We start from the raw sequence: 21,754 nt of genomic DNA, 5'->3' as shown, positions 1-21,754 counted from the left end.
GTGTGACTTGGACAAGTCGCTTAGCCTTACTGGATGCTCCAGCTTCCTCACTACTAGAACAGTTTGGGGATGACCTTATGTGGTCCCCACCACAACAAAAATATAATTTATGATTCTACAATTTCAGTTATAAAATAAAACAATAAATGCTCATTCGGCACATTCTCACATCAAATAGTGCTGGACCTTACTAGCATGTCCTGCCTTTAAAATACCCAGTTAATAGGTTCAATTCCCACAGGTCTAATTAACATTGTAAATGGTTGATATTTAAGATGGAAAATAGTTAAGAGTTCATTGCTATAAAGTTAGAGTTAAATCAAATATTTACAATCAGAAGAGATGCTAGATCCCAGATACTCTTGGTTTTTTAAGACCACGTGGCACAATGTAGAATTAAAACCCCCAAGTGCAGAGGCTGGGTGATCTAAAGGAGAGAGTACTTCTGAAAGTGTAAGAGTCCTAAGTGTGACTTCTGTTACAAATTATGGAAATAGTTGTCTTCTAGAAAATTGCACGAACACTTGATATATACAATTCTAGGAAATAGGTGAATCTATAAAATAGTATAATCTCAATTAAAATTTTGGTAGGTAGGGTAGGCAGCAAAGCTCACCTGAGCAATGTGCCTGCCTCATCATGTGTGTGACCAAGGTCCCAGCTAGGTCCCCACTACACTGGAGGAAGCCACAGTGCAAGGATATCTTCTCTTTCTCTGTCTCTCTCTCTCTCTCCTTCTCCCTCTCCTTCTCCCTCTCCTTCTCCCTCTCCTTCTCCCTCTCCTTCTCCCTCTCCTTCTCCCTCTCCCTCTCCCTCTCCCTCTCCCTCTCCCTCTCCCTCTCCCTCTCCCTCTCCCTCTCCCTCCTTCATTCTGCTTGGAAAAGTCAGCTTGGAGTGGTGAAGCTCTGGTAACCACCAAACTCCCCACCCCACCCCCCAAAAAAATTAATACTAATTTCCAGTATGCAGATACTATACTCTTGGCATTCTGAAGAAATTCAGATATCTTAAGTTGCTTTAAAAAGAACAAAATAGAATGAATGGCATCTTATTTCATCTATTGTGATTAAAAAACATTTCCCTTCTAAGTGCTATCTTTGTTTTTTTTTCCTATAATGCTGGAAAACTCATTAAGATCATTCAGCAGTTTCTAATTTGTACTTTTAGGAGACTTTCAATAAGATCTGTTTATTCCCAAAGTCAAAACCGCCTAAGTTCTTAATGCAAAGTAAAAATATATTTTATGTTATGGTAGAAAAAGGAAAGCAAGTAGAGTTTTTTCTGAAAAACTAGATGTAAAAAAATTTCAAATTATTTAACAAATAAAGAAAAGTTCTGTGTGGGGGTAGATAGCATAATGGTTATGCAAATAGAGTCTCATGCCTGAGGCTCTGAAGTCCCAGGTTCAATCCCCCACACCAACATAAAGCAGAGCTGGTAAGTGCGAAAGAAAGAAAGAAAGAAAGAAAGAAAGAAAGAAAGAAAGAAAGAAAGAAAGAAAGAAAGAAAGGAAGGAAGGAAGGAAGGAAGGAAGGAAGGAAGGAAGGAAGGCAGGCAGGCAGGCAGAGAGAGAGAGAGAGGAGGGAGGGAGGGAGGGAGGGAGGGAGGGAGGGAGGGAGGTGCAACCGCTCTCTAGGCAGTGCCACAACACCTGGGAAACTTAAGATATTAAAGGGCAGTATGTGGGAGTCAGGCAGTAGCGCAGTGGGTTAAGCACAGACGGCGCTAAGCGCAAGGACCAGCATAAAGATCCCAGTTCAAGCCCCCGGCTCCCCAACTGCAGGGGAGTCACTTCACAAGCGGTGAAGCAGGTGTCTGTCTTTCTTTCCCCTTGTCTTCCCTTCCTCTCTCCATTTCTCTCTGTCCTATCCAACAATAACAACATCAATAATAACTACAATAATAAAACAAGGGCAACAAAAGGAAATAAAGAAAGAAAAAAGAAAAAAAATCCAAAAAAAAGAAAAAAAAATTAAAGGGCAGTATGTGAACCTTACATATGCATTAGGATTAAAATAGGAATAACTTGCATTGCAGCCAAGATGTTTTCTGTATTGTAGCAGAGTGCTTTGGATACAAAGACTGAGACAAAAAGGTAGAAAGTCAATCTTAAGAAGACACAGAAGACCACAAATATAAAGGGAAACATTTGCCTCTTTAATGAATTCTTCTGGGTTATGGTACACTTGACAGTAATAAGATTGTTGAAAAGATATTTCAATATTTCTAATGATGATAGAAACCCCAACAAAACAATAATGAGACAGTAAATGTCTCTCTGTAGAAATCTAAATGAAAGAAATGGGGCAGGAATGTGCATCTCTTCTCTTAATTGTCTGCAACGGAACTACATGGTTTTAAACGGAGTTTTAAATCAGCATTACTTCCAAACAGTAAAAGCACAAGTTGCTTGAGAATGACTGTCTGATTTGTCCTCAATAAACATAATTCAAAACCTGCATGTCGCCTTTTAGTTAAGTGCGCAGACTTTCATAATGGTATTATAGTTTACAATTTTCAGTTCACTAAAGCCCCCAAGTTCTATGCTGGGCTTCACTATCAAACCAATTAAGTGACAAGGAAAACTCAACTTACATCTCGTCAATGATACTATTTGTATAGACACAATTCTTTACTACATACAGATAGGTGCCACATATAAATACAAACCTATACAGATACACACAAGCCTTATGGGTAGGTACCTATGTCTACATATTTTCATATATAATATCTACCTCTCTATCATTATTTCCGGGAACTGCCACTGATGTATAACCTTGAGACTTCCACATAATTCTAAGGTGATAAACAATCTTATGTAAAAGGCTCGACAGGATATAGATTACACGTTGGAATCACTAGAAATCTGGTTTGGATTAAATGCTTTATGCCAGGTGCTAGAATAAAAAGTGTAGGTATCCTGGAAAGTCATACATCAAAGTTGTTGAAGATAGGTGATACAGCTGGCAAGTTTTTATTGCTTTAAACAGCCAAAGGTCAAGAGCATAAAAGAAATTTCAAAGTGATTTTATTTCTAGTATAACCTCGAAATGTAGATATATAAAAATGAATCTGCAAAGTAAGAAACAATCATACCAAGATGGTGAGATTTGCAAGTTACAATGTTTGAAGATAATAATTGTCTTTAAGATACTGCTAATATTCTAGTTAATTTATCGAAGTCTATGATGAATTCTAAGATACATCACATCCCCACAAATACCCATGTCTTTGTTCCTGTCCTATTCTTTCCTTGTAAATATTAACTGGGAATGACTATGATATCATTCCCATACTATGTTACCTTAAGGCAAAAAAGATCTTGCAGGTGTAATTAAGACTCCAAATCAACTGCTTTTAAATTAACCCTGGCCCACCCAGCATAGCCACGTAAGTCCTTCAAGATGGCAGATTGTAAGTCCTTCAAGATGGCAGATTCAAAGTCAGAGAGAAATTCCCAGTTGGCTTTATGGGAACAAACTATCAGGAGAGGTAGGAAATAGCAGGTGGCTTCTGGGGCCTCAAGATGGATACCAGATGACAATGAGAAAGATAGCTGGGTTTCTAGTCAAACACCCAAATTCTCCCAAAAAACAAGGTGTCAGGAAGAAGACCCTGAAGCTCAGATGTGGTCATACTATTGGCTGATATACTGAGTTCACTCTTCTAAGAGTCTGGGTAGGGAACCAAGCCCTAACAATTGTGAAATGATACATTTTTATTGTTCCAAGCTGTGTTTACTTCTGTCTTTGGTGATCTGCTAAGCAATACTAAAAAGCTAACACAAAATGTTGGTTTGTTTTTTTTGCCTCCGGGGTTATTGCTGGGATTCAGTACCTGCACCATGAATCCACCGCTCCTGAAGGCCATTCTTTCCCCCTTTTGTTGCCCTGGTTGTTGTAGCCTTGTTGTGGTTATTATTATTGTTGTTGATGATGCCCTTCGTTGTTGGATAGGACAGAGAGAAATGGAGAGAGGAGGGGAAGACAGAGAGGGGGAGAGAAAGACAAGACACCTGCAGACCTGCTTCACCACCTGTGAAGTGACTCCCCAGCAGATGGGGAGCCGAACCTGGATCCTTACGCAGGTCCTTGTGCTTTGCGCCACGTACACTTATCCCGCTGCACTACCACGGACCCCCCACAAAATGTATTTCTAAACACAGCAAACACCAATACATAAAATTAATGTTATGTCTGTTATAAAGTCTTAAGGCTCCTACTGAATTTAAAATGAATGGCATTGAAGTGATAACAATACAGAGACTATAAAGAGTCTATATCTAAATGTATTATGAATAAGGGGAAATAGCCTTAACTATTTGAAATTACGGTCAAATTCTTGGGACAAAATAGATATCACTAAATTATTTACACTGCATAATCTCCAAAAGAACTGTAAGAATATTCACTTGCTTTTTAGTCACAGTGGTGTGGTAGAAACTTTATTTGTCAATAACAAGCTCCAGAGATTTTTCCCTCAAGAAAAGTTCTTACACTGGGTTATATTTTAATCATATTTAGCAAAATGAGGCTTTAAACAATGTAACACTAGACATGCATACACACACACACACACCACACACACACACACACACACACACACGCACACACTTCTGTCTCTAAGTGATTTCCTAATAGGTGACTATTAACATAGGAACCTATGAATAATGCAATGAATAAACTGTTTTTGGGGATTTGGGTAAAATAAGGTATCAAATTTAAATTTACTTTGGCAATATTTCTTTTTAATTTTTTTATATTTATTTATTTTCCCTTTTGTTGCCCTTATTTTTTATTATTTTTGTTGTTATTATTGTTGTTGTTATTGATGTCGTCGTTGTTGGATAGGACAGAGAGAAATAGAGAGAGGAGGGGAAGACAGAGAGGGGGAAAGAAAGACACCTGCAGACCTGCTTCAGCGCTTATGAAGCAACTCCCCTGCAGGTGGGGATCGGGGGCTCGAACCGGGATCCTTACACTTTGACCTTGTGCTCTTAACCTGCTGCACTACCACCCGACTCCCATTTGGCAGTATTTCTACTGACAAATTGAAATAAGCATAGTCCTTGTGTGCATTGTTGAAATTTGTCTCTTATCTCCTCTACACTGTTTCCATCAGCAAATATGTTTCTTAACATTGGAAGAGTAAAAGAGTATTAATAATAAGGTATACTACAAAAAAAATGAAGCATGCATGGTCCAGTTTAGAGTGTGACAAAGAAAGTGTATGGCATATGTATCACAACTTAATAAAGGGAAATCTATCTGCTTCGTAAGAGTATTTTCCTCTAAAGTTTTGAACACTAATAATAAAGCAATACATGATGAATATATTTTTTTTAATTTCCTTTTATCCTAAAACTCATCTGGGAAGTATTTTATCTGACCACAGCCGCAGGTATTCCTTTGTCACTAATTAGAGAAATACTGAATATTTCAACTATAAATTGCTTAATTATATTTGTCAGCCTGCTCTACACCAATTAATTATTTACATGTAAAAAATCTTTGATGCAATGCTATCCAGAGGTTCATTTCTGGAACACAGACCAGAAGCTATATTTCCTCTTCTATGCCAATTAAGCTGAAGACTTGAGAGAGTGAAATGCATTGTGAGGATCAGAATGATTTACAGTATTCCTCACTGTAAAGAAATTAACCAGTTCCTTTTACAATTCAAGTATCTACTGCTGTCCTTCATAAAGCAAAGCACTAAGTCACTGCAATGTCCCTTCAGAAAAGAAGTTTCTATGATTTCTTTCTTAAAGTAGTCTCTCTCATAAAGAACTGACTATACCAGAAAGAAAAGGTTATAACAAATAGTTTTAGGATTTCTTTGGCCAAAAATAAGATAAAATAAAACCCCTTCCTGTATTACAATGCCTTCTCCCATGCCATCATATATCAGTATAACTCATTCTCTTAGCAATTCTCCAGGAGACCAGAGTATGAAATATGAGATAACTGTGTGGTTTTTATACAACCACCATGCCACCTACTGGCTCGTAGGGCAGAGAAGTGTAACAGAAGCCAAAGAACCCATCTTGACACATATAGAGTCAAGAACCTTCCTAGAAACTGAAGGTAGCCTGGTATGCAAAGCAGACAACAGACCCTAAGCGAGAAACAGAGACATCAATCAAATAACCACATGGTCAGATTACTCTGTGTCATGAAAGAGTATTCTGAAGGTATTAATTTCATAACACAGTTTATGCATACAAAGGAAGTGTCCTTGAGAAAGTGAGGTTAAGTAGAAAACTGAGAGATAAATAGACATAAGCACAGCCAAGAATGGGGGAGAAGAACAGATGGAAGTGTGAGCACGGACGTCCTGCTGAAGAAGAAGGCTAGATCTGAGAGGCCGGGGTGCTCAAGCATGAAAAGGGAAGTCTAATGGCTGTGGATACAGAACAGAGAAGAGATAATGATAGCCTTCAGATTTCTGAGACTCTGGGTAGGAAAATGAGAGAGAAGCCATGTGGAGGGACACATATCTGTCCTGTCTTCATCACAGTAAGGGGAAGGAAGAAGGAGAGTAAGAGATATAAGTTGGTCGAGCAAGTTTGGTCATGGAACGGGAAGAGCATTCCTGTCTGATGAATTCTATTTACTCTGTGAAACTGAGGTATGATATCATCTCTAAAAACTAAGGATTGTCTCTTTAGGGATTTCTTTCTTTGTAGTGTAGTGTAGGTGGTTCTTCTCTGGTAAATTTGGTATCAATTTTTGCTTACAGCAATGAACTCCAAACAACATATCCAAATATCAGAAGTTTATCTTTTTTGTTTATTATTATTTTTGGAATACATTACATTATAACATTACATAAGCTTCAGATGTTCACTATGGAAAGTAAATGTTCTTTTCATCCTGCCATTATATGTTTCCCCATCCCATCCACTGATCACTCCCTTTTCCTCTGGTAACCATTATGGTTTTACATTCAAAAGTTTTACTATGGCTTAAAGAACTATCTTAATAAAAGTTACCTCTCTCACACATAAAACATCCCAGACATACATGCATTTGTATTAATTAGCACCATAATAACATTGTAACAAGATATTAATTATCAGTTTCATAGAGGAGGAAACTGTAGTTCATGAAGATTAAGTCACTAGGATCAAGGTCACAGAGCAACTCCATAATAATAATAATAATAATAATAATGATATTATTATTATTAGCTCCTAGTCAAAAATTGGCTGTGCTATTACAAACTTCTATAATTACCTACACTTTCTTTTTTAATTTTAATTATATTTTATTTATTTGCATATTATTGGATAGAGACAGAAAGAATTTGAAAGGCAAGGAGGAGTTAGAGAGGCAAAGAGACAGAGAGACACTTGCAGCCCTGCTTCACCACCTGTAGAGTTTGCCCCCTGCAGGTGGGACCCAGGGACTTGAACCTGGGTTCTGGCATACTGTAATTTGTGCGCTTAACCAGGTGCGCCACCTCCTGGGCCCCTTACACTGTTTCTTTATATATATATGTATTTACTGTATAGAGACAGCCAGAAATTGAGAGGAGGAGGGGAGATAGAAAGGGAGAGAGACAGAGAGACACCTGCAGACCTGCTTCACCACTAGCAAAGTTTTCCCCCTGCAGGTGGCGACCAGGAACTCGAACCCAGATCCTTGTGCACTGTGACATGTGCACTCAACCAGGTGTGCCACCACCTGGCCCCCTTACACTGTTTCTTTATAAAATTTATTACAACTTCAGTTAAATGGATTTCCATGAGTATTAAAAGTCTTATCTTTCCCACAAAAAAATGAGTTCCATAGCAGAAGGAAAAAGCAAACATGACTTTAGCACACAGAAATGAATATGTTAAAGAACTCTAGAGTTGGATCAGTCAAGTAGCTTGCTTGGATAATGCCCTGTTTTTCCCAGGTGTGAAACCCAAATTCAAGCTTGGCCTCATGGCACTTAAGGAATATTCAGTGCTGTAATCTCTCTCTCTCTCTCTCTGCCTGTCTCTATCTAAAAATAAATAAGTAGTCTTTATTTAAAAAAAACAACTATAGAGTTAAGGCTACTCATTGGACTGATTTGGCAGTGTGTAGCATGATTCCAAACGCACTGCTGGAGTAGAGAAACTTACGGGGCAGGGCAAGTGCAGAGGGCAGATTAAGCCCCAGCACCATTTGGGAATGCCGCACAGCTTGGAAAGCTCCAGTGCTGTGGGTCTCTCCCCATCCCACCCCCCTTATCATTCTATCTGAATGAAAAAAGTCAGCCCTGGAGCCATGAAATCATATATATGAGGTGTTGGTTTCACTAAGTAAACAAGTAATAAAATGCATGTTACTAGCAAAATGATGTAAAGGAAATCTGTCAGATTTAGGAGAGCTCCCTGCTTTCTGATTGTGTATTAAGAAAAATTTTAAACTGCCCACAAAATGCATAGACTCATAATGAGATGAACTGTACTTGATGAAAAGACAGAGATACGATTTCACAGATCAGATCTCCCCAAGTTATTAAATTATTCTTTCATAGGTTTGGGGACACATCTAAAATATCACACTGTAAAACAGATATGTAACTATGGATGACCTGGTTCTGTTTGGTCAAACTTCTGTGACGTCCATTATTCCAAGATGGGTAGAAGTTACACAGATTTGGCAATATCACTTTCAAAAGTTCCAAGAAAATGTGAGAAAACTGACCCAGGGAGTTTTAGCACAAAGTATCTGCTAGAAAGCAGAGAGAATGGGCAACACTGGTCGTTTAAGGAAGAACCACTTCAGTCTTCCATCAAAGTTCATCAAGTTGATATGAAGGCCTATTGCTTCTTAGAAATCAGTTGAGGGGAGTTGGGTGGTAGTGCAGCGGGTTAAGCTCAGGTGGCACAAAGTGCAAGGAGCTCCTCACCTGCAGGGGAGTCGCTTCACAGGTGGTGAAGCAGGTCTGCAGGTGTCTGTCTTTCTCTTCCCCTCTCTGTCTTCCCCTCCTCTCTCCATTTCTCTCTGTCCTATCCAACAACAATGGCATCAATAATAACTACAACAATAGCAACAACAAGGGCAACAAAAGGGAATAAATAAATCAATATAAAAAAACAAACAGAAATCAGTTGGGGAGCCAGGCAGTGGCATACCCAGTAAGGCACATACATTACGGTGAGCAAGGACCAAGGCTTAAGGCCCCACCAGCAGGGGAGAAGCTTCACAAACAGTGAAGCAGCGCTGCAGGTGTCTCTTTCCATATCTCCCACTTGATCTCAATTTATATGTCTATTAAGGAAAAAAAGGAGGAAGAGGAGGGGAGGGGAGGGGAAGAGACAGACTGGGAGGGAAGGGGAGGGGAAGGGGAAGGGAAAGGAAGAGAAAGGTAGAGAGAAAGGAAGGGAGGGAGGGAGGAAAGAAATGGTCACTTGAAGTAGATTCATGGTATACAGATAATTCAGATTCATGGCACAGAGATAACTCTGGTTTGGGGGAGGGGTAAGGAGGGAGGGGGAGGGGCAGAGAGAGAGAAATGTAAAAAAAAAAGGAGGGGTGGGTAAACCAGTTGATATCTTTTACTTAACAAGTTTCCTAAATACTCCTTCCCATGAGAGATATCTTCAAATTTTAGTCAGAAGTCCCCAAAGGTATTTCAAGAGATTGTTACAGTACTGTTACAGTACTGTAACAGAAAGTTAATTTTAATGACCACACATAGAATTTGTTCTTCTGGATTTATCTTACTATATCCACTGGGTAATCTGATTTGAAAAAAAAAAAAAAGTTCTTTGATAACATCAGCTGATGGCAGGATCTATTTAAATGTGGGAACTGAGTTCATCACTATAGTAAACGTAAGATCACACTGATAAATGTTTCCTTCTTCACTGGCAGAGCTCACAGGGCTTCTAGAAGGCCCTCAGGTCTTGAGATAGTTTTATCAAGTAGAAGATACTAATAAAAAGTGCATATGTTACATACTGGGTATATATGTGCATGTGTGTGAATAAAACAATATGCCCGGGCACGTTTTTGCAAATTGTCAGAAGCAGCAAAGGAAGAAAACTACATGGGATGAGGCCGGGTGGTGGGGACCTGGTTGAGCACACACGTTACTGTGCACAAACATTGGGGTTTGAGCCCCCCAGTCCCCAACTGCAGGGGGAAAGCTCTGTGAGTGGCGAAGCAGCGGTGCAGGTGTTTCTGTTTCCTTCTCCCTCCCTTCTCCTACCCTCTCGATTTCTGGCTGTCTCTATCCAATAAAGAGTATAATTTTTTAAAAAAATTAAAAAAAAAAGAAAGAAAACTATACTGACCCAAACCAAAAAAAAAAAAACAAACTCTAGAACACAATCAAAACTCCAAATGACCAATCTCTCAATCAGGGGCAAGATGTTTCTTTCACCTGCCTCTAGCAGGAGTTTGTCCAAGAAGGTGCTGCTCTTTCCTCCCCATAATAAGGACCTAAAGGTTTAAGTAATGTCTCATTTTGACAGTTAGTTATAGAATTTTGCACGTGTGTATTTGTATTTTTCTGAAATTAAGACTTTACTGCTCCAAGCCATGTTTTGTTTGTTAGCTACATGTGTGATTGGTGGAAAGTCCCTAATTAAAAAAATCAAATAACCTATCGTGAGTCACTTTGCCCATGGGACTAAAACAGTCAGCTTGATAGCATTCTGTGATAATATGATATTACATTCCTTTTAAGTAGGTTTTTTGTTTTTGTCTTTTTGGTTTTTTTTTTTTTTTTTTCCATTTTCTTTTTCTAGCAAGGCATTCTCCTAAACTGTCTCCATCTTCCAGATGAGAAAGATAAGTCTAAGGAAAGTTACGTGACATGTGGGCTTTAGTAGATTTTAAGGAAACCATACTTGATAGCAGGGTCCTAACTATCTGCTGCTGAGGACTTTGTAGGGTCCAGGCAGTGGTGCACCTGGTTAAGCGCACACATTACGCTGCACAAGGACCCGGGTTTAAGCCCCTCATCCCCACCGGTAGGGGGAAAGCTTCACAAGGGGTGAAGCAGGGCTGCAGGTGTCTCTCTGCCTCTTTCCCTCTCTATCTCACCCCCTGTACTCAATGTCTGTCTCTATCCAACAATAAATAAAAATTAAAAAAAAAATTTGTAAACACCTTGATCAGAAAATCTATGCCTGTTCTAAAATGGAATCAAATTGTGTATACATCAGCATTTTTCCTGGGGAGAAGAACAAGGCTTTCCAATCAGATCCTTCAAAGGTTTTTAATATCAAAATTTTGATATTAAAAAGCATGTTGGCTTCTGGATCAGATAAAACTAATTTCAAGTAGAGGCTCTATAGTGGAGATGTGAGGTTCCTGCTGTCTTAGGGTTCAAAAAGACAATGGATAGTTAATGTTATCATCACATTATTTGGTAATTGGGTTAACTTTGAAAAGTCCTTTTGTTAGGGTTTGCTGTACAATACCCAGTATCTTGTATATAGTTGTGCTATTGGTTGCTTCTGATCTACTTGGTCTAGGCTTTTGAGAGAGTCCGCATATCAAATACACAGCCTATATATTAAAAAGACTCACTCTGTGTTTTAAAAACTTCCAAGACATACAATTAAGTTTCCCCCTCTCATATTAGTTAACTACTGATTTATATGACTACATTTTACTAGGAGTGTACATAAACACCATTCCCACCACCAAAAGACTGTGACCCATCCCTCCCACCCACTCCTACCCCCCACTGGCCCAGGAAGCTGCATGTCTACCCCTCACCACAGGGTTTTTACTTTGGTGCCCTACTTACAATTTAGTCAGGTCCTGCTTTTAGTTTCCCTTTCAGATCTTCTTCCTCAACTTCTGTTGATGAGTGGGATCATCCCATACTCATCTTTATCTTTCTGACTTAGCTCACTTAACATAATTCCTTCTAGCTCTGTCCAAGATGGGTCAGAGAAGGTGGGTTCATTGTTCTTGATAGCTGCATAGTATTCCATTATGTATATATACCACAGCTTTCTCAGTCACTCATCTGTTGTTGGGCACCTGGGTTGAATTGTGTGGAGTTGTACCTCTCCTACCCTATGGAGTTGTTAATTTATCCTTTCTTAAATAAAAAAAAAAAACAACCTAATTTCAAATGCCAGTCTTTCTATTTGCCAGTAATGATACTTATCTTCTCTAGGTATCAATTATCTCTCGGAATTCTTGTGAAGAGAAAATATAATATATACAACACTCCTAGTATTGTTTTTGAAGCTAATGTCTTACATCATAGTGTTTTACAGTCACTCCACATAGATGAGATTTCAAATTGTGCCCAGGTATCTGCTGAGATGACCTAAACATATGGGCAGTAGCAATTTGACCAGGAACCTAGCTGTTTATCTGTGAAAAAAAACACCCAGGAGGTCACTGTGCACTAAGACAGATGTGTAGAAAAAGCTAGGTTACTAACTCCAGTGATTAGGCTAAACCACATACAACAGTTAGCTCCAAATTAGCAAGGCTTGATTAACAACTGACAGCTTCCACTGAGAACCAATCAGACCAGGACCAGGACTGTTAAGCATTTTTCTGAGATCTTTAAATTATCTGTTATACCCATATGTTTGTTTCCTTAAAATTATCTTATATGTCTATGTTTATTTCACTGTATGTTCTATTTCATCTTTAAAAAAAAAAAAAAAAAAAAGCTTACCTTTATCATTCTAGATAGGTCACCAGCATCAGCTAATTCCAAAACTATATTTAGTTCATTGTCTTCAATGAATGATGCATAATATTTAATTACATTTGGATGATTGAGTTGCTGAGAAAAAAAAATAAGGCATCAAAAGTTTTTTATTGTAGATTCCCAAGGGTCACTTATAATTTCATAATGTAACAATAAACTTAGACAACTGTGATTCATTTTCAAAGTACAGAAGTCTTATAATGACTGTATTTGCCATGATTTAGTGAATTTTGAATCAAGCATCATAATGTAAGTAAAACTAGTTATCAATTCTATTTTATTATAAATAGAAAAAAACACCTGGGTCATACACATGGCAAAGCAGAGACTTTCCCAGATGAGCTATTTTGGTGGCTTCCTATTCCCTACTTTGAAGGAGGAGAGGGGAAATTCAATCCTACCAAGTCTTGCAATTCAATTATTTTACAGTGACTCAAAGGAAACTATATTCTTTAATATACTATGATGCAAACTTACCAGTTTAGCCTAGGTTGGGCTTTAAGAGTCTTTTTTGCTTATGAGCATGTCATTTTAGGAAATTACTTTTATCAGCATATTCATGTGTGTTCAAAATAACCAGTAGGTCCATTTGTTACTTACCTTCAGAAGATCTATTTCCTTGATGCAATCAGCACGTGCCTTGGCATCCATTAAATCAAATATCTAAAAACGAAGCGCAGAATGAAGTTGTAAAATAATAATCTGTGGTCCATGCTACCATGTAAAAGATACAAAGTTTTGCATATAACTACACATATATGAATTTTCTTCTTTGCTATTTAAGTAACTGTGGAGATCTCTGAGTGTTTTGTCTCATTTTGCCACTACAGCTTATATTTTCTCTTCCTCAGGCAGTATTAAAAAATGGCAAAAAGAAAACTGCTAATTATTTCAGGTTTTAAGTTCAAATAAAACACAATAAAATTTTGATTAAGATTATAAAACAATAGTGTATATTGAAAAATTGACATATGCTAGTTGAACTCAGTATATGAGCTATTGCATTTACTTTAATAGGAAAAATAATACTAGTATTACCATTTTACAGACAAGGAAAAGAGACTTAAATAAGTTTAAGGTAAAGACCAGAGTGACAGCACAGTACTTTATGCAACAGACTCTCAGATATGAAGCTCAGAGCTCACCAGACTCAGACTTCCACACTAGCATATGTCAGAGCTGAATAGTACTCTGGTGAAAGAGAGAAAGGCAGGCAGGCAGGCAGGCAGGCAGGCAGGCAGGCAGGCAGACAGACAGACAGACAGACAGACAGACAGACAGACAGACAGACAGAAAGAAAGAAAGAAAGAAAGAAAGAAAGAAAGAAAGAAAGAAAGAAAGAAAGAGGAGGGAGGGAGGGAGGGAGGGAGGGAGGAAGGAAGGAAGGAAGGAAGGAAGGAAGGAAGGAAGGAAGGAAGAAAGGAAGGAAGGAAGGAGTAAGAGACAAGAGACAGAGGGAGGGAGGGAGGAAGAGAAAGAGAGAAAGAAAGAAAAAAGAAAGAGAGAAAGAGGGAGGGAGGAAGGAAGGTAAAAAGAAAGAGGGGGGAAGGAAGGAATGAAGGAACGAGGGAAGGAGACACTGACAAAAAAAAAAAAAATCCACAGAGTCGGGTTGTAGCGCAGCAGGTTAAGTGTAAGTGGCGCAAAGCACAAGGACAGGCCTAACCCCGTTCAAACCCACCTGCAGAGGAGTCGCTTCACAAGCAGTGAAGCAGGTCTGCAGGTGTCTATCTTTCTCTCCTCCTCTGTCTTCCCTCCTCCCTCCATTTCTCTCTGTCCTATCCAACAACAATGACAACAATAATAACTACAACAATAAAATAACAAGGGCAACAAAAGGGAATAAATAAATAAATAAATAAATAAATATTTTTTTAAATCCACAAAGCTAACTAACAAATGAGTCAGAACTTCACTTAAGATTAAAATGCCATGGGACAAAGAGTAGTTAGGATAAATGTTAAAAAGAAAAAAGAAAAGAAAAGTTTCCTCAGTGATGTGGGAGGGGAGGAGAGAGATAAGAAGGGCTGAGAAATATTGGCCTAAGGTAAAAAACAACAAATGAATACAATCAAAGGGTTATTTTCCCTGTCTCTGAAAATAAAACGCCTCTCAAGATTCATCTGTAGAAAACAATACATTAAAAAGCAATGTCAACTTCCAAGGGAAACCTGAATATGGTGATACTGTAAGTTGATTAAAGCCCTCTTCCCAAAACAAAACAGTCCAGTGACATTTCTAATCATGACCTTGATCAAGTCTTCCTGACTCAAGACTGTAAATCAGTTCCAGGAAAAGTAGGTGTGAAACTTAAATGGAGGGCAAGATCCATTTTTTTTTTTTTTAATATGGGAAGACTATAGAGTGCTTTTCAAAGGGTGTGGACTCTTTATATAGGTTGTTGAATCCTCACCATAATCCTATAGGGTAAAATGGGAATAGTTGCATTGTAGAAAGGAAGAGTGAGGTAAATGACAGAATCAGGACTTCCAATCATTATTTCAGCTCCAGAGTCAATGTCTTCTAGGTAACGTGTAGTACCAAAAACTTAAAGGAGTCTGAAGGAAAGAAAATCCCTGCTATCCCAGTCTTCGTGAACATCACAGCTTCACGCCATACAGATGAGTAATGTAAATAACGGATCCTGGAAAGCTTGGCCAAATCTCCGCTAGGTCTTCAGCCTTCCAGAGCCTAAATAAATGAGCTGTGTAGTTCAATCTGAAATGAATAACCATGTAGCAGTGAGCAGGCAAGCTTCAAGTGTTTATGTTAATGCTTTCTACCTCTCGGAAAAATCAGTGCTGGCTTGAATGTACTACTAGATTCTATTAAAGGTACAAATTAAATGAAGATACAAGCTTGCAGCCCTTTCAAAAGCAAAGCACACCCTAGAGGACGCAAAATCTAGACCATAGCACAGAAAATGAACATACACTGTAATAAATGATACGGGGCATGTAAATAAATGCATACTTCAAGGAGATTTGTACATGGCTGGCAGGGTTCTGCTACTTATCCAGGAAAAGGAGACACACGTTAGAAATAATTCTATAAAAATAAGTTAATTCATTGGTGACTGGGGTAAGCTTTACATTCAGCAATTTAAATATAGAAAAGTCTATCATCCCTCAAAATGCCATTTAAGAAGGTGGTTAACCTAGTAGTAAGCCATAAGATCAAATATTAATGTAAACAGAAAAGTGTGGGGGCCAGGTGGTGGTATATCTGGTTAAGTGCTCACTTAAAGTGTTCAAAGACCCAGGTTCAAACCCCTGGTCCCTGCCTGCAGGGGGAAAGGCTTCACAAGCAGTGAAGCAGGGCTACGGGTGTCCCTCTTCCTGTCCATTTCCCCTCTCAATTTCTCTCTGTCTCTATCCAATATAAACAAGTTAAATAAAAGTCTTGCCTTGATGCAGTTATGGGTATGAAATATTCAGAGAGAGTGCTTATACTGGAGGACCAAATGGCAACAGAAGACATCGACTCCTGCCAGATGACAAATGCAGGCACTGCTCTCAGGAACTGCTCATCACAAATGTCTGGAGGTAACCCATTGAAAAGATGCTGGGAAGGGCAACATTTTCAAAGGCTTGAATGAAATTTCTGAAGAAAAAAAACTGAAGAAGCTAGAGAAAAGATGATTCTGGCACATGTCATTAAAATGAAGATAACTATAAACTAAGAGATATGTACAAATGTAATCTCCCCAAAATCTATGTCTCTGTAGATGGGAAAAGTTGTTTGTTTTTGTTTTTAAGAGAGATGAGAAGTGTGGGTGGTGGTGTACCTGGTTGAGCACATGTTACAGTGCATAAGGACGTGGGTTCGAACCCCCAGCCCCCACCTGCAGGGGGAAGCTTCATGAGCGGCGAAGCAGTGTTACAGGTATCTCTCTGTCTCTCCCTTATCACCCACTTCCCTCTTGATTTCTGGCTGTCTCTGTCTAATAAATAAATAGAGATAATGCCCAAAAAATAAAAAGTGAAACGGCAGGCTCAGGCACAAACTAGTAATGTCACGGGCCCCTTGGAATATACCTAAAATAAACCTACTAGCTTTTTCCAAAATGAAGAGCCCAAATCTTCATCTGCAATATTCTTGCCTTTAGGTTCATGATCAGTCAACAACCTGTTCTGCTTTATATCTTAACTCTTTTTTTAGCCATCAGGTTCCTGTACCATGCTGTCAGCCAGACTTCCCTAGGCAGACCACCCCACCAATGTGTTCTGGAGGCCCGCTTCCCCCAGAGCCCTGCCCCACTAGGGAAAGAGAGAGACAGGCTGGGAGTATGGATCCACCTGTCAATGCCCATGATCAGTGGGGAAGCAGTTATAGAAGCCAGACCTTCCACTTTTTGCTCCTCATAATGACCCTGGGTCCCTACTCCTAGAGGGATACAGAATAGGAAAGCTTTCAAGGGAGGGGATGGGATACAGAGTTCTGGTGGTGGAAGCTGTGTGGAATTGTACCCTTCTTATCCTATGGTCTTGTCAATATTTCCATTTTATTCAATAAAATTATTTATAAAAAGTGAGATGAGAATAAAGTAGACATGAAGATTTTAAAAAACCCTGCCTATGCATGCAATATGGAAGCAGGGATGCTACAAAGAAATTGTGAGTCTTTAATTCAATTTATAATGAATCTATTTTTTAATTACAAAATAACTTTTATTTTCTAATCAATTTTAAATAATATTATATGCAACTCCTCAAACATGAAGGAAATACAACTGGCACATTTAACATGAAACTAATTTCCTAGCCAAATACATTCAATTAAAAAACTACTTTTTTCACTTAGCCAGCAGATCAAGACAAAAAAGAAATACTTAATCTTTAGATTAAATCATTTCTGACAAAAATTCAAAGCTGTGTGATTTCATGAGCAAGAAAAGGCAACATGTGTAGGGAAACATTCAAATTTCATCAAAAATATTTTTATAAAATATTTATAAGCTGATCTTTGGAAGATATCTTTTTGATTCTATCAGAGTTGGTTGGGGGTTTTATATTTAGTCTATACTTGGTAAGAGCAAAGTTGTTAGCAGTGCTTAGGCAAGTGCTAGCTGATAAATCTTAGTAGGCTCTGAATCATTGAAAAACTTTTCTTTTGTCGTCTTCAAATTTTGCCAAAAATCATTCATAACTAATGAAACTGAAAATGTTCATACTAGGTATCTTAATTTAAGAGGTGGGACTCCATTAAGTAACTTGACAGAAATGTCCTTAGAAAGATGGTATGTCCTTCCCCATGTGTCAATTACTATACTGTAAACCATTAACATTTCCCCCAATAAAATGATAAAAAGATAAACATCGAGTTGTTGTTTTCTTCTTTTATTTTGCCTCTAAGGTTATCGCTACGGCTTGCACTAGGAATCTACTGCTCCTGGAGGCCTTTTTTTTTTTTTTTTTTTTTTTTTGGATAGGACAGAGAGAAATCAAGAGAGATGGGGAAGATAGAGAGGGAGACAGAAAGATATCCACCAGCAGACCTGTTTCTACATATGGGGATCTGGGGACTCAAACTGGGGTCCTTAAACTTCGTACCATGTGTGCCACTGCCTGGCCCCCATGAACATCAAGTTGTTAGGAAAAATAAATAAATAAATACACTAAAGTTGCAGTAAAGAGAGTATTTAAAAACATATACCAAGAGAGTTTGACAAAAGAGATATTTCTCACCTTAAATAAATCTTACATATATGGAAAGCTTAACCGAATCTCTGCTAGATCTCCAGCTTTATAGAGCCTAATTAAATGAACTGTGTAGTTCGATCTGAAATGAATAGCCATGAGGCAGGGTAGCAATTCTTCCTTTTAGGATCTCACTAGCCCCTTTTAACCCTGGTGCCATAAAGATACCCCAATCTTCTAGCCAAGTACCTGAGGCTAGCAGGCAAGGAAAACACATACATACACACACACACACACACACACAGACACAGACACACACACACACACAGACACACACACACACACCCTGTTGTTGGGGGTAGAGAAAGGGAGCCTAACTTTCCTCTACCACAAGGAAAATGTTCCCTATCAGCTTACTTGTTTCTGGTTTTCTCTTGCTGGCTAGTAAGCTAAGACTTTCCCTTACAGAGCCTCTCTCTCTCATTTGAAGAGAAAGAAGATGGGTGAGGGACTTAGAAAAACCACAGCAGAAGGTTTCACTGTCACCTCTTTAGACCAAAGTTATGATCAGTGAGCAGTCAAGGAGATGGTTCAGCAGGTAGAGTGCATGCTTTGCACCTCTGTGGCCCTGGGTCCCACCCCAGCACCACCATTCAAAGATACATAAATATTAATAACTACTGAGATAAAAATTATCAATAGTGAACAAGAGAATCTCCAAATATATGATCTTTTCCTAACTAAATATACAAGAATTCTAAAGGGTGGAGAAGCTTCAGAGGGGTGGGGCAGGGTGGGGATGGAAGCAGCCTTGCCTTGCTCCTTCTAACAACCAGGCCTATAATCGAGCTACTGTTCAAGTTTCCTCTCAACCAAATGTATCAGCATGTCCAAACTGCAAATTAAAAGGTAGGCCTCAATTTCCGTCTCCTGGATTCCCGTAACATTCTGGCAAATGTGTGGTATGGAACTAGATACTTGTTTGTATCATTAATCATCTCATCATTGTTGAAAGGTCTTTGTTTCCAAGGGACTCTCTTTCAACTAAACAGGATAGGACAGTACAGTCCCAAAGTACTATACTAACTAGTAGGTTTTCTTAATATTAATAGTTTCTCTGAAATGTTGTCATAGATCAATCTATTGTTGAGGTGTTAAGAGGTCCTGAAGCTCAGCAAGGCTGTCAGTGCTTCGAATATGAAGTCACCCTACCAGATTGGAAGCCAAGAGTGAGAACATGAATAATAAGGGAAACAAGAATCCCAGGATCACAGCTATGGAAAATGTCCTCCAAAGATGTGGGGTAAAGAGAAGCCATCAAACAGAAGAGGAGAGAGAGGCTCCTTGATAGCTGGGGAGATAGCACAGCTGGTAGAAAACTAGAATTGCACATCTGTAACTTCTGGTTTGATCTCTGACACCAAATGTACCAAAGTGGGGTTTTAGCTTCTCTCTGTCTCTCTGTCTCTCTCTCTCTCTCTTCTCACTTTCTCTCCCCCCCCCCTTATATTAAATAACTAAAATTAGAAAGGAAGGAAGAAAGGGAGGGAGAGAAGGAGAAGAAGAGAAGGGAAGGGAAGAGAGAGAGGAGAGAGCAGAAAGGAGGTTTGCATAAGAAAGCAGAAGCAGACTGTATTTCCACAGACAAAAGGGGAAGCAAATTTTAGGAAGCTGCCGGTGTGGATACAACAGCTTAGAGAGCTGTCAGCAAGAAGGGGAACTGGTGATGTCCATGGGCAAAAGGAGGATGCTGATGTGGGAGAAATGGGGCAGCTAGTGAAAAGGCCCACAGGAGGTACAAGAAAAGGATTTCATTCAAGACATAAGTCAACAGAAGATGAGTTGGGACAGTTGTGTAGTGCTTAATCCACCCACCCAATAGCAAAGACTGACCTTAGCATAAAATAAATGGCTCTTCCTGCTGAGTGTTCATCTATAACAGCTATGGCTGAAGCTAGGAGCAGTAGTTTTTAAAGTCCACTGAAAGTAATTTTCTAATCATATATCTGTTGATGTAGGATTCTATTTTCCCATTTTCTAAATATTTTAATGTTACTTATTTTATTCAATTATTTTTGGGTAGAGACAGTAATTGATAGGGAAAAGTGGAGAGGCACTACCTCTTGCAAGAAAAATATGAAGTCACTTTATTTGTTTCACTACATTCTTTTGACTCTAAGGGTCAACAAATGTATAATCTCACCATACAAAATCCCACTTTGTCATTATCTTCCATAATGCCAATATGATTTACATAATAGCTGAGCACATTCTGAAATGTTTACTATTACTTTGTAGTGAAGACAGTAAATCCATTTTCTACACCATCTCTCTAATCTTTAAATATATATACACCAGATTTTATCATTTACCTGCTTGACTTCCTTCAATGGCTACTGGTCACTCATAATTATATAAACACGAAAACCATATTCTCTTCCTCCTTAGTTTACAAGCAAAACTTTCCATGTCTGGATGCTTCCTGGCTCTGTACCTTAGTCTATTTCTCCCTCTCTTTTCTTTTACACTGAAACAATTATCTGGTTTTGGTACAGCTTAAGTCTCTCCTTTCCTTGCTTTGGGAAGATTGCATTTGCTGTACCCTTTACCTGGAAGCCTCTTCTTCCTTGTTCAGATAACTGGCTCCTCACCCTCTCTGCCTAGGATTCACTTTTACATCTGCTAAACACTTCATCTAGAAGATCTCCATTCCCCCAGCGAGGGCCTTTTCTTTCCGGGCTATGATTGATTTATTGTCAAATATCTGAAACTCAGTTACTACATGCCTAATGTCAAGTGCAGTGTCTGTCACACAGCAGGTCTTCAGTAAATATTAAACAAACATTAATTTTTCAGTAGTATAAGTAGTAGCCTTAGCTATACTTATTCATTAAGTCTGGCCCCTGAAAAAATTCATAATTTAAAATTTTAAGATAAACTCATATAATCATAGCTTACATTATAATAATGTGCAATTGGACATTATTATAAAGGATAATAAAAAAACTGAAACATCCAAGAAAGAAGAAAGGACTAGGGAGTCGGGCTGTAGCGCAGCGGGTTAAGCGCAGGTGGTGCAAAGCACAAGGACGGGCATAAGGATCCCGGTTTGAATCCCGGCTCCCCACCTGCAGAGGCGTCGCTTCAGAGGCGGTGAAGCAGGTCTGCAGGTGTCTATCTTTCTCTCCTCCTCTCTGTCTTCCCCTCCTCTCTCCATTTCTCTCTGTCCTATCCAACAACAACAACAACAATAATAATAATAATAATAACTACAACAATAAAACAACAAGGGCAACAAAGGGGAATAAATAAATAAAATAAATATTTAAAAAAAAAAGAAGAAAGGACTAAATATCTCATTGACGTCCACTGTATGAGCTGAATATGGATGTGAGGAAATGACAAATTTCACCTAACATCTGGATTTATTGAGAACA

General features: G+C 38.7%; 1 protein-coding gene across 5 annotated transcripts in view; it reads right to left on the bottom strand.

Moving 5' to 3' along the window:
• Positions 1-21,754, bottom strand: part of NEK7 (NIMA related kinase 7) — a 155,145-nt gene that overhangs the window by 48,099 nt on the left and 85,292 nt on the right. For all 5 annotated transcript variants that reach the window (XR_009546307.1, XM_060178501.1, XM_060178504.1 and 2 more), the window contains 2 exons: positions 13,279-13,341; positions 12,643-12,753 (listed from right to left, as the gene is read on the bottom strand). Coding sequence is in view for 4 of the 5 variants with exons in the window: in XM_060178501.1 (XP_060034484.1) it covers positions 12,643-12,753; positions 13,279-13,341 (174 nt within the window). In the remaining variant the exon portion in view is untranslated. The remainder of the gene's footprint in view (positions 1-12,642; positions 12,754-13,278; positions 13,342-21,754) is intronic.

Source organism: Erinaceus europaeus, chromosome 19 (genome assembly GCF_950295315.1).
Source record: "Erinaceus europaeus chromosome 19, mEriEur2.1, whole genome shotgun sequence".
NCBI lineage: Eukaryota > Metazoa > Chordata > Mammalia > Eulipotyphla > Erinaceidae > Erinaceus > Erinaceus europaeus.
The sequence above is the reverse complement of the archived record's forward strand: the minus strand, read 5'-3'. Positions and strand labels throughout refer to the sequence as shown.